At 57.8% G+C, this 13,422-nt stretch overlaps 2 protein-coding genes across 2 annotated transcripts in view; one reads left to right on the top strand and one right to left on the bottom strand.

Annotated features, from left to right (window-relative positions):
• LOC116652660 (uncharacterized protein DDB_G0287625-like) overlaps positions 1-1,482 on the top strand; it is a gene marked incomplete at its 5' end in the record, with an annotated part of 3,546 nt that extends 2,064 nt beyond the window's left edge. The window contains one exon of the mRNA XM_032441757.1: positions 38-1,482. Within this exon, the coding sequence (XP_032297648.1) occupies positions 38-127 (90 nt within the window). The remainder of the gene's footprint in view (positions 1-37) is intronic.
• Positions 1,483-8,036: 6,554 nt separating this feature from the next.
• Positions 8,037-13,422, bottom strand: part of PPP3CC (protein phosphatase 3 catalytic subunit gamma) — a 22,262-nt gene continuing 16,876 nt past the window's right edge. The window contains exons 9-15 of the mRNA XM_015850811.2: positions 13,004-13,129; positions 12,430-12,507; positions 11,779-11,805; positions 10,996-11,077; positions 10,729-10,826; positions 9,858-9,887; positions 8,037-8,098 (exon numbers count right to left, since the gene is read on the bottom strand). Coding sequence (XP_015706297.2) covers positions 8,037-8,098; positions 9,858-9,887; positions 10,729-10,826; positions 10,996-11,077; positions 11,779-11,805; positions 12,430-12,507; positions 13,004-13,129 — 503 coding nt within the window. The remainder of the gene's footprint in view (positions 8,099-9,857; positions 9,888-10,728; positions 10,827-10,995; positions 11,078-11,778; positions 11,806-12,429; positions 12,508-13,003; positions 13,130-13,422) is intronic.

The following is a 13,422-nucleotide window of genomic DNA, read 5'->3' as shown; positions in this document are numbered from 1 at the left end:
CCATCCATCCCATATTAACCCCCATCTCCCCCCGCAGTCGGTTCCATCTCCCCCCGTCTCTGATCGCTCCATTTTGGGCACCACCACCAACATCCTGTGCAGCACCGTGCCCATATACTGGGTGTAATGGGACAGCCCCATAGAGCGCCCCATAACAACCCCATAACAACATCACCCCATAGAGCACCCCATAGAGTGCCCCATAACACCCCATAACAACCCCATAACACCACCAACATCCTGTGCAGCACCGTGCCCATATACTGGGTGTAATGGGAACGGCCCCATAGAGCGCCCCATAACAACCCCATAACAACCCCATAACAACCCTATAACAACCCCATAGCACCCCATAGAACAACCCATAGCACCCCATAACAACCCCATAACACCACCATCAACATCCTGTGCAGTGCTGTGCCTGTGTACTGGGTGTAATGGGACAGCCCCATAGAGCGCCCCATAACAACCCCATAACACCATCGCCCCATAGAGCACCCCATAGAACAACCCATAACACCCCATAACAACCCCATAACACCATCAATATCCTGTGCAGTGCTGTGCCTGTGTACTGGGTATAATGGGACAGCCCCATAGAGCGCCCCATAACACCCCATAACAACATCACCCCATAGAGCACCCCATAGAACAACCCATAACACCCCCATAACAACCCTATAACAACCCCATAGCACCCCATAGAACAACCCATAGCACCCCATAACAGCCCCATAACAACACCATCAACATCCTGTGCAGCACCGTGCCCATATACTGGGTGTAATGGGAACGGCCCCATAGAGCGCCCCATAACACCCCATAACAACCCCATAACAACATCACCCCATAGAGCACCCCATAACAACCCTATAACAACCCCATAACAACCCCATAACAACCATCAACATCCTGTGCAGCACCGTGCCCATATACTGGGTGTGATGGGACAGCCCCATAGAGCGCCCCATAACAACCCTATAACAACCCCATAACAACATCACCCCATAGAGCGCCCCATAGAACAACCCATAGCGCCCCATAACAACCCCATAACAACCATCAACATCCTGTACAGCACCGTGCCCATATACTGGGTGTAATGGGACAGCCCCATAGAGCGCCCCATAGATCACCCCATAACACCCCATAACAACCCCATAACAACATCGCCCCATAGAGCACCCCATAGAACAACCCATAGCACCCCATAACAGCCCCATAACACCACCATCAACATCCTGTGCAGTGCTGTGCCTGTGTACTGGGTGTGATGGGAACGGCCCCATAGAGCGCCCCATAACAACCCCATAACACCCCATAACAACACCCTATAGAACAACCCCATAGAGCACCCCATAACAATCCCATAACAACAGCCCATAACAACCCCATAACAACAGCCCCCATAGAACACCCCCCCATAACAACACCCCATAGAACAACCCCATAACAACCCCAATAAAGGCCGTGTCTGACGCACCGTTGTCCTTTTGTTCCTGGGGGCATTTTATTGGGGGGGGGGGGACACATATCCGTGGTTATGGGGCAGGGACGGCTCCATCCGCCCCACAGAGGGGTCCCCGTTCACCCCGCTATGGGGTGGGGGTGGCACAGCCCTTAGTTCTATGGGGTGGAAATGGGGCAGAGAGGGGCAGCTCTGGGGGTCGAGTGGGGCCGCTGCCCCCCCCCCCCACAAACACCCCCCGGGTGTGGGGCTGGATGGGCCCCATAAAGGGTCACAGCACAGGATGGAGGGAGGGGCGGTCCCAACTGGAGAGAAAGGGGGGGGGGGTGAGTGGGTGAGAGAACCCGCACAACGACCCCAAAGAGGAGTGGGGGGTGAGAAGGGGGACTTCCGGCATGTGGCGGAGCGGGGGGGCTGAGCTTTTATGGGGGGGCTGAAGTTAATGGGGGGGGCTGAGCTCATGGGGGGGCTGATAGGTTATGGTGGGGTTGACTGAAAGCCTCATGGGTATTGTGGGGAGGCTGAGTATATATGGGGTGGGGGCTGAGCTTATTGGGGGGCTGAGTTTATGGGGAGAGGGGTTGAAGTCTCATGGGGGGGGGTCAGAGCCTGTATGGGGGGGTCACGAGCTTATGGGCGGGGAGCTGAGTTCATGGGGGAGATCCGACGGTATGGGGGGGGGCATGAGCGTTTGTGGGGGGGGGCCCTGAAGCTCATGGGGCAGGCTCAGCCTTAGGGGGGCCTGAGTTAAATGGGGAGCGAACTGAGCTGTATGGGGGGGGCTGAGCTTAATGTGGGGGGCTGTAGGTTATTGGGGGGGGCTGGAGTTAATGGGGGGGGGCTGAGCCACTTAAATTGGGTGATGCAGCTTATGGGGGAGAGGCTGTTTAGACCATGGAGTTGTAGGGTGTGCCTGCAGGTGTATGGGGTGAAGGGGCGACTGAGGCTCATGGGGGGGTGGGGGGCTGAGGTTTAATGGGAGGGGGCTGAGGGGTTATTTGGGCGGGGGGGAACTGGAACTGTTTTGGGGGGGCTGAGCTGTGTACGGGCGGGGAAGGGGGCTGAGTTCATGTGGCGTCGCGGGGCCTGAGCTTAATTGGGGGGCTTGAGTTATGGGGGGGCTGAGTTAATGGAGGGGCGATTGAGCGCTTATGGGGTGGGGGGGCTGAGCATTTATTGGGGGGGTCCATGGGCTCATGGAGGGGGCTGAGCTTAGGGGGGGGCTGAGGGTTATGGGGGGGGGGGCTTTTAGTTAATGGGGGTGTTGATCTTATGGGGGGGCTGAGCTCATCGGGGGTGGGCTGTGCTTATTGGGGGGGAGCATTTATGGGGGACGCTGAGACGCCATTGGAGTGGGGGGCTCGAGCTCCATTGGGGGGGGGGCTGCAGGGTTATGGGGTGGGGGGTTGATCTGAAGCTTTTCAGTGGGCGGGGGTCTGAAGCTTATTGCGGGGGGCTGAGGGTTATGGGCGGGGTGGGGCATAGATTTAATGGGGGGGCGACTGTAGCTTATGGCGGGCGCCTGAGCTCAATGGGGTGGCGGAATCCGGGCTGTTGCAATATTGATTCCGCGCCCACCGCTCCAGGTTCTGTTTGCCGGCGTTGCTGCAATCACAGCGTTGCAACCACCCTGTCGCACTTCCCCCCCGTTACCAGCCCCAATTTGCTGGCCCCCACCGCCAAGCACCCACAGGTGCGATGGCTCCGATCGCAAAGCACTTTGTGAACCCCCCCCGCGCTCATGCCCCACAAGTGGCGTTTGCTTTTGGCCCCACAATGGCGCTAGTGGGGCGGAGTGAGACGACCGAGGGGACGAGTGGCCGCAGGGCCCACTTCAAGCACCTGTGTTCCCATTGGATAGCGCCCCGGCCCCCAGTCCTCAAACTTTCGCGCCAACGCAGCTCTTCAACCCTCCTCCTCTCACCCAAATACCCCCCCCCCAACCGCCCAAGACCTAACCCCCGGCAGCAGACGTGTGAGAAGCGCAGGGGGTGTCCCCCCCCACCCCAATAGCTCCCGCCAAATAACAGCACCCCCCCCGGCTCTGCGCCCCCCGAGGTCCTTGCGGCTGTCGAATGCCTCCGCGATGGATTGTGGGTCGGTCGCGCACGCCAACGCTTTGTGGCCACGAGCCCACGGGAACGAACCGGAACCTTCGTGGTGAACGACGGACCCGACGGAACCGGAGCCACGGAACCGGCCATGATCGTGTTCGACTACGGCAAGGTGTGGGGCAGCCCCACGGCCAGGGAGGGGGGAGGGCACTGAGCGGGGCGTACCCGCGGGTACCGGTACCGTCTACACGGCACTGATTGGTCATTCTACCAAACCTGATTAGGGTCCGGTACCGCACTCGATTGGGTTCTGTAGGTGCCGCACTGACGGTCCCAGGTCCCAGTCCCGGCTTCAGCACTGAAAGGACACCATTTTACCCGCCAGCCAACCCCACACCATCCCATCCCATTCATCCCATCCCAACCCTGTATCATCCCACCCCATCCATCCCATAATATCCCATCCCATCACCATCACCATCTTCCATAATATCCCCATACTCCATCCCCAATATCAGCATCCCAATCCCATCCATCCCATAAATCCACATCGCCATCCATCCATCCCATGCCATAATCCCATAATCCCCAACCCCTTATATCCCAACCCCACGTGCTTAACTCTTTATTAATCCCTTGGTGCGGGCGATTTCTATCCTTATCCGCTTTACTGCTGTCTTTTCATCTGCTTTTTCTTCCTTTACCCCATCCCTTCTCATGGTATCATCCCACCCCAATCCATCCCATAGCATATCCCACGCCATCCATCCCATCCCATACACCTCCATCCCATAAATTCCCCCATCCATCATAATATCCGCACCCATCCATCCCATCCCATCCCAATCTGCCCACCAATATCCCAATCCCATCCATGATTCCAACCCCATCCATCCCATCCATACCCATCCATCCATCCCATAATACATCCATCCATCCCATCCCACACCCATCCATCCCACTCATTATCCCCGATTCCCATTCATCCCCATCCATCCCATATATCCCAACCCCACACCATCCACCATCCCATTCATACTCCAATCCCATCCTTCATCCATCCCACCCACCTATTATCAATCCATTCCCATCCATCCCATAATATCCACCCCAAGTCCATCCCATCCCATCCCATACCCATCCCATCCCATTCTCGCATCCATCCCATCCCATAATATCACATCCCATCCCATAATATATCCCACCCATCTCTATCCATCCCATCCATCGCCATCCCATAATAATCCCATCCAATCCCATAATTATCCCTTATCACATCCCATCGCCATAATATGCCCATCCAATCCCATCCAACACCCATCCATACCCATAATATCAACCCCATTCATCCCCAGCTCAATCCCTATATCCCCAACCCCACATCATTTCCCAATCTCCCCATTCACATTCTCCGATCTTCCATCCCATCCATTCCGATCCTCAACCCTAATATCATTCCCATCCCATCCATCCCATAATATCCCATCCCATCCATCCCATAATATCCCATCCCATCCCCATATCCCTAACCCCATACCCCAGCCTCAACATCATCCATTTCCCTCCCCTCCAGCCCAATTACCTCCCACTTCCCACCCGCATCCCATCTTGGGACCCCGCCCCACACACGACACGACTCGGATGCCGTTCGGAACTGCATGCAGTTTGTGTTTTCTTTTGGGGTTTTCGTTGGTTTTTTTGTGGGGTTTTGGGGTTTTTTTTTGTCTTTAATCCTATTTTTTTTCAACCCCTCCTTTCTCCTCAAACACCATTTCAGCCCCACATCCAAATTAACCACCCAATTCCAGCCCGTTTTTGCCAATTAAAACTCATTGGGGTGGTTGGTCATTCCCTTGTAACAGAGCTATACAAACCAAACTAAAAGCAAACAACCCCAACGAGTCGACCCAATGGCACACAAGGGGCTCCGAGTTATGGGGGGGGGGGGGCTGATCTGCATTGAGGAACCCACACACACATGGGGGGCAAGCCCCACAAGCTCCCTTGGCTGGGGGGGGGGTATGGGGGGAGGATATTGCGGGCTGTTGGGGGGGAGGGGATTGGGTTGAGATATGGGGATGGGGCAAGTTGGAGTGGAGGGATATGGGGCTGAAGGGGGGGTTGGGGGTAATATGGGCTGAAGGGGAGATATGGGGCTGAAGGGGGGGAGTATGGGCTGAAGGGGGGGTATACTGGGCTGTGGGGGGTTTGGGGGGGGACATGGGGCTGAAGGGGGGGATTATGGGGCTGCAATGGGGGAGGGACCCCCCCCCAGTAAAAAGAATGGGGGGGTGGAGGGGTAGGAAGGGATCCCAATGGATGCAGCCAGAGCGGGAGGGGGGGGATGAGGGGCAAGGGGGGGGGGGGATATTCAAAAGGACCCCATAAAATGAAGGACCCCAAAGAGATGGAGATGGGATGGGGGGGTGTCCAAAATGAAGGACCCCATGAAGATAATATGTGGGGTGGGATCCAAAGGAAGGACCCAAAGAGATGGACATGGGATGGGGGAGATCCGAAGGAAGGCCCCCCAATGGGATGGACTGGGTGGGGGCTCCAATGAAGGACCCCAATGGGATGGAGATGGGGTGGGGCTCCAATGAAGGACCCCATAGAGCTGGATATGGGGTGGGGGCTCCAATGAAGGACCCATGGACGCAGTGGGTCGGGGTGGGAGGCTCCCTGCTCCTGTTTGGGATCCCAGGGCTGCCGCTCAGCGGGGATGACGATGGGTGATGGCACGGGGGGCAGCGGGGTGACACCGAACCGGGCCGAATATTGGAGCCGGGCCGACACCGAGCTGGGTCCACATGGAGCCGGGCCGACAACGAACCAGGCCGACACGGAGCAGGGCGATATGGAGCCGGACCGACACGGAACCGGGCTGAACACGAACTGGGCCGACACCGAACCGGGCCGGGCTGACACCGAGCCGGTCCAGTATGGAGCCGGGCTGACACCGAACCGGACTGACACGGAGCCGGGCCGACACCGGAGCCGGCTGACACGGAACCGGGCCGATATGGAGCCGGACTGACACGGAACCGGGCCAATATGAGCCGGGCCTGACACCGAACCGGGCCACCGAGCTGCACTGCCTGGGGGTGGGGGTAAAGCCACCAGGGGCTGCTTCCTCAACCAATAAAAAGGGGGGGGTCGTTTATCTCTATGTATCTCTATCTATATATATATATGTGCAGCTTTGTATATACATATATATATTATAGGAACCACCCAGCCCAAGAGCCAAGAACACACAACGGGCACCTCATGCGGCCGAAAGCTGCTCCCCCGCCCCCCCCCCAACCAAAGACCCCAGCCCCAAATCCCACCCCATAACCCCCCCATACCCCCCCCCCCATTCCCCCCATATATCCAATAAATAAATAACGCGGGTGGGGGTCGCCGTCAGGCCCCTTCCTGCCGCTGTTCTTGTCTCCGGCGCCGGGGGGGGATGATGTGCGGTGGGGGGTCCCGTCGTGCAGCGAGTTCCGGCGCGGCGGCATCCGCTCGTTGATGCGATCCAGGCCCCGAGCCTCCTCGAAACTGCGGATCTTGTGCTGGGGGGAGAAGCCACGGAATTGGCTGCGGGGGGGGAAAAGAAGAGGTCATGTGGGGTTGAATGGGGGGTAAAGGGACATTGAATGGGGGGGGGGGTAAAGGGGACATTGAATGAATGGGGGGGTAAAGGGACATAATGGGGGTGGGGGTAAAGGACATCGAATGAATGGGGGTAAAGGAGCCACTGAATGAATGGGGGGGGGGGTAAAGGAGCCATTAATAGGGTGGGGGTAAAGGGGACATTAATGGGGTGGGGGTAAAGGGAACATTGAATGAATGGGGGGGGGAAAGGGACATTAATGGGGTGGGGGTAAAGGAGCCATTGAATGTGGGGTAAAGAAGTCATTGAATGAATGGGGGGGTAAAGAGCCATTAATGGGGGGCGGGGTAAAGGGGACATATTATGGGGTGGGGGTAAAGGGACATTAATATGCTGGGGGAAGAACCCTGGATGGCTACGGGAGGGGGAAAAAGGAGAGAGGTCATGGGGATTGATATGGGGGGGTAATAAGAGACATTATAGGGGGCAGGGGGGGTAAAGGGGACATTAATGGGGGGGGGGTAAAGGAGCCATTGAATGAATGGGGTGCGGGGAGAAGCCCCGGATGACTGCGGGAGGGAAAAAGGAGAGAGGTCAGTGGGGATTGAATGGGGGGGTAAAGGGACATTAATGGGGGGGGGGTAAAGGGGACATTAATGGGGTGGGGTAAAGGGACATTGAATGAATCGGGGTGGGGGTAAAGGGGACATTAATCGGGTGGGGGTAAAGGACATTAATGGCTGGGGGAAAGAAGCCCTGGATGGCTACGGCGAGGGAAAAAGGAGAGAGGTCAATGGGGGATTGAATGGGGGGGGGTAAAGGGGACACTAATGGGGGGGGGGTTAAAGGGGACATTGAATGAATGGGCGGGGTGGTAAAGGAGCCATTAATGGGGGGGGGGGGTAAAGGGACATTAATGGGGTGAGGGTAAAGGAGCCATTGAATGAATGGGGTGGGGGCAGAAGCCCCGGATGGCTGCGGGGGGGGGGGAGGAAGGAGAGAGGGTCAATGGGGATTGAATGGGGGGGGGTAAAGGGGACATTAATGCGGGTGGGCAAAGGGACATCGAATGAATGGGGTAACGGAGGCCACTGAATAACTGGGGGGGGGGGTAAAGGACGCATTAATAGGGGTGGGGGAAAGGAGACGTTGAATGGGGGGGGGGGTAAAAGGAAGCCAACGCGGTGAGCAGATGGATGCGGGGCACCAACAATCAGAACAGGATGCCTGGAGGACCCATAGGGTGCTATAGGGACCCATAGGGTGCTATAGAGACCCATAGGGTGCTATAGGGATCCATAGGGTGCTATAGGGATCCATAGGGTGTTGTAAGGATCCATAGGGTGCTATAGGGACCCACAGGGTGCTATAGGGATCCATAGGGCATCACAGGGATCCATGGGGTGCTATAAGGATCCGTAGGGTGCTATAGGGACCCACAGGGTGCTATAGGGATCCATGGGGTGCTACAGGGACCTATAGGGTGCTATAAGGATCTATGGGGTGCCTTAAGGACCCATAGGGTGCTACAGAGATCCAGAGGGTGCTACAAGGACCCCCATGCTGCACCAGCCCCATGGCTGCACCAGCCCCATATTGCTCCCCACGGTTGCACCAGCCCCATAGCTGCACCAGCCCCATATTGCTCCCCATTGCTGCACATCCCAGCAGCTTTTTGGTGCCCACAAAACCCCACAGCAACAAAGCTCAGAGCTGCAGCATTGAGAGCAACAGCAGCAAAACCAGCAGATGAACACGCTGCACTGCTGGCACCAGCAGGAGCTGCAGCAAACCAACGTGGAGCAAAGGGTTCCCCAGTGCATGAATGGGGGGAAGGAGGAAAACAAAGAGGGGCTGTGTGCAATATTTCTGCAAGGACGGGGCTGGTTTGCAAAGCAGCTTGCAGCAGCATGCATGGAAGGGCCGCAGTGTGCAGGGAGATGCTGTCCTGCATCAGGATGGTGTTTGCAAGGGGGGAAATGGAGCAATGCACAGCCTGCAGGGAGCTGCAATGCTCAGGGCAATGCACCAACTGCTCTGCATTGCAGCCCTGGTGCTGCATGGATGGCTCTGCATTGCATTTGGGGCTGCATGGATGGCACTGCATTGCATTTGGGGCTGCATGGATGGCTCTGCAGTGCATTTGGGGCTGCAGGATGGGCAATGCAATGGGGCTGCATGGATGGGCAATGCAATGGGGCTGCATGGATGGGCAATGCAGTGCATTTGGGGCTGCATGGATGGGCAATGCAGTGCATTTGGGGCTGCATGGATGGCTCTGCATTCCAGCCTTGGTGCTACATGGATGGGCTCTGAGCAGACTGGGGCTGCATGGATGGGCTCTGCATTGCAGCCCTGGTGCTGCATGGATGGGCTGTGCAGTGGATTGGTGCTGCATGGATGTGCATTTGGGGCTGCATAATGCATTTGGTGCTGCATGGATGGGCTCTGAGTGGATCTGGGGCTGCATAATGGATATGGTGCTGCATGGATGGCCCTGCAGTGCATTGGGACTGCATGGATGGTTCTGGAGTGGAATCAGGGATGCATAGATGGGCTGTGCAGTGCATTTGGGGCTGCATGGATGGCAATGCAGTGCATTTGGGGCTGCATGCATTGAGCTGCAATGCATAGAGTGCATTGGGTCAGACACCTCCTGGTGATGGCAGAGCAGAGGGAAGCATTTAGGATGCACACACACACACACACACACATTTGGGTCTCGGGGCCGTACCTTCCCGTGCCTCTACAGCTTCTACTGTGGCTGCAATACAGAAGAATTGCGGCATGCAGAAACGGAGACAGAAAAACAACAAGAGCAGCAGTGAGTGATCCAACGTCAGCGCTGAGCCCAAGGGAGGAGGGGACAGAGACCCCAAAGGGGCAGCAGGGAGCAGAGAACTGAATCCTGACCCCAAAGAATGGGGATGGAGCTTCCCATGCACTCAGCTCCACTTATGGGAGCACAGTGGGACAAAGCTGAGCCCTCCCTGAGCCCATTCCCAGCCCTAAACGAGGCACTTATTGCATTGGATGCAGTGCAGAGGAGCAGCAGTGCAGGGTGCAGCATCGTGGCTCTGCATATGGGGGCTCAGTGGGGTCTGGGGGCTCAGGGGGGATTTAGGGGCTCAGTTGGAGTCAGGGGCTCAGTTGGGGTCTGGGGGCTCAGTTGGGGTCTGGGGGCTCAAGGTGGGGAGGGAGCAGTGTCTGCAAAGGGAGCACCCCATGGCTGCAGCACGGAGCTGCGCTGCGCTCACAGTGCAGGGGGGAGATGGGCACAGAGATGCAATGAGCACACAGCTCTGCCTGCAGCTCCCATGCAGCCCCCCCTGCATCCCCCCAGCACTGCAAATCCACCCCCCAGCACCGCAAATCCCCCTCAAACCCCAGGGCTGAGCCCCTGGACCCCCCTGAGCCCCCAGACCCCAACTGAGCCCCTGCAGCTCCCACGCAGCCCCCCCTGCACCCCTCCCAGCACTGCAAATCCCCCCCCAGCACTGCAAATCCCCCAACCCCCAGGGCTGAGCCCCCCTGAACCCCAGCGCCCCATTGCAGCTCTATGGGGCAGAGCCAGAGCTGCCATAGGGGCACAGCCCCATACTCACCCGTCTGCAGGGTCTGCCTCCCCCCGGAGAGCACCCCCAGGGGCAGGGTCCCGGTGGGGGTCAGCCCCTTCAACGTCAGCACGCTCTCACTCTCCTCTCTGCAAAGGGAAGAGGAGCAGCGTCAGCAGGGGATGCACGTGGGGCATCAATGGGGATGGATGGAGCACGGGGCTGATGGGGGGGCTCCCAGCACAACCTGCCCCCCCCAAAACTCATCCCAAGGCTGATGGGGGGGCTCCCAGCAATTGAAAGCAATGAGGAGCTCACCGAAGGACGGAGAAGACACGCGCCATCTTCCCTATGGCCCGGATCTTGTTCCTGATGATCTCCTTGCGGACGGTCGTCCCACCTGATGGGGAGAAGCACAACAGCCACAGCATGTCACACTGCCCCATAGGGCACAGCATGTCACACTGCCCCATAGGGCACAGCATGTCACACTGCCCCATAGGGCACAGCACTGAGCTCCCATCCACCTCCAGCAGGACCCATGGATCACAATCCAGATTGAGGATGGCACCAAAGGGGGGCACATAGAACAGAGCTGGGGGGGTTGGGGGGCAGCTGGGGAGAGGTTGGGGGGCAGCTGTGCAGGGAGCAACTGGTGGTGCTGGTGTGAAGCTGGATGGCAGCACAATATGGGACACAGGCAATACAGCCACAGCAAGGCACACACAGGGGAGGGGGCTGCATGGCTGCATTGCTGCACAGACCCCATAAATGAAAGGGAAGCATGGAGGGGGAGCTGCAAACAAACAGCAACCAGAGTCAGAGCGGGGAACAAATCCATCTCCTCTCAGCTGAGATTCTCCACGGGGCCCAAATGATGCACCAGGACAATGCGACCCGCAGCTCGGCCATGCATCGATGGCTCAGCCATGCACTGCAGGTACAACCAGAACCGCAGCCCTTGGGTTCCGTGGGGGGGTTAAGAACCGGGTTAGAACCAACTGGGTTAGAACTGAAAGGGGGAATTGCACGAGCGCAGTGGGCTCGTCACGTCCATTTAGTGGCACAGGCAGCGGGTTAAAGCGAGTTGGAGCTGGGTACCTTTGTGACAGCTGGAAATGTAGTGATCTTCAGCGAGAGGAGACAGCGAGAAACGGGGAGATGGAGACAGAGATAGAAGAGACAACTTTAATCCTCGGGGCCAAGGGAGGGACGGGGAGCAGAGAGCGAAACACGCAGCAAAGCGAAAATGCGACGGGAGCAGCAGGGGGAGCAATGCATGGAGATGATGCACCCCAGCTGCAGCCAGAGCTGCAATGGATGGGGGAGGTGGGAGCAGTGGGGTGGGCAATGCAGAGCATGGAGTTGATCCACCCCAGCTGCAGCCAGAGCTGCAGAGGAGCTGCAATGGATGAGGGGGATGGGAGCAGCGGGGGGAGCAATGCATGGAGCTGATCCATCCCAGCTGCACCCATAGAGGAGCTGCAATGGATGGGGGGGGGGGGGGGGCTGTGAATTGGGGGGGGGTGTTAAAAGAGATGGGGGTGAGGGCAGGGAGGAGCAGGAGGGGACCCCATGGTGGGGAGCTGATGGGGACTCGGCTCCATAGGGATTCATTGCAACGTGGGGGGGGATAATAACACTAATAATGATATTAGTAATAAAAACAAAGGCGTCCTACCCACGGCTGCACACAGCGGGGTGGGATGGCTGCGCAGCGCTGCACCCACAGCCCCCAGCTGCAGCTCTCACCTTCCAGCGTCTCGTCGCCGTCTGAGATCAGCTCGTCGTCGGAGCAGATGTTGAGGATGTTCACCAGCATCTCGGTGACTGCAACGAGCACAAACGGGGTCAGGGGGATGCAGTGGGGATGAGGGGGGGGGGTCAGGTGGGATGGGCTGCATGGGGCTGCAGCAACACACGGCGGTGACTGCAGAACTGAGTGGTGCAGGGGAAACGGCTGGGAAAGCTGCGTGCAGTTATTGATGTGAGATGCGCCATCCAACACTGCGTGCAGCTGCACCACCCCACACTGCATGCAACTCTAACACTGCAGAGCTGCAGCATCCCACACTGCATGCAGCTCCAGCACCATAGAGCTGCATCACCCCACACTGCATGCAGCCAACATAGCACAGCTGCACCACCCCACACTGCGTGGAGCTGCAGCAACTCAGAGCTGCATCACTCCACACTGCATGCAGCTGCAACACACCACACTGCATGCAGCTCCAACACTGCAGAGCTGCACCACCCCACACTGCATGCAGCCCCAGCACCGCAGCCCTTCCCACGTCCCCCCATGCCCTGCTCTGGCTCCTCTTACCCTTCTCCCCCACAAAAGGCAAGGACCACGTAAACACATCCATGAAATTTGGTAGCCAGTAAGGATGAGGGGAGCAGTTGAACTGCCTGATATTCATCACGTTGTTCTCATATTTGAGGACAGCAGCTGGGACAGAGCAAGGACACAGAGAGAGCTCAGGGGCTGCACCATGCTAAGGACACAGCATGCACTCAGTGCTGCACCATGCTAAGGACACAGCATGCACTCAGGGCTGCACCATGCTAAGGACACAGCATGCACTCAGTGCTGCACCACGCTAAGGACACACCATGCACTCAGAGCTGCATCCATGCTAAGGACACACCATGCACTCAGAGCTGCATCCATGCTAAGGACACAGCATGCACTCAGGGCTGCACCATGCTAAGGACACAGCATGCACTCAGTGCTGCACCATG

This window comes from Coturnix japonica, unplaced genomic scaffold (assembly GCF_001577835.2).
Source record: "Coturnix japonica isolate 7356 unplaced genomic scaffold, Coturnix japonica 2.1 chrUnrandom541, whole genome shotgun sequence".
NCBI lineage: Eukaryota > Metazoa > Chordata > Aves > Galliformes > Phasianidae > Coturnix > Coturnix japonica.
This window is presented reverse-complemented; position numbering and strand designations above follow the sequence as displayed.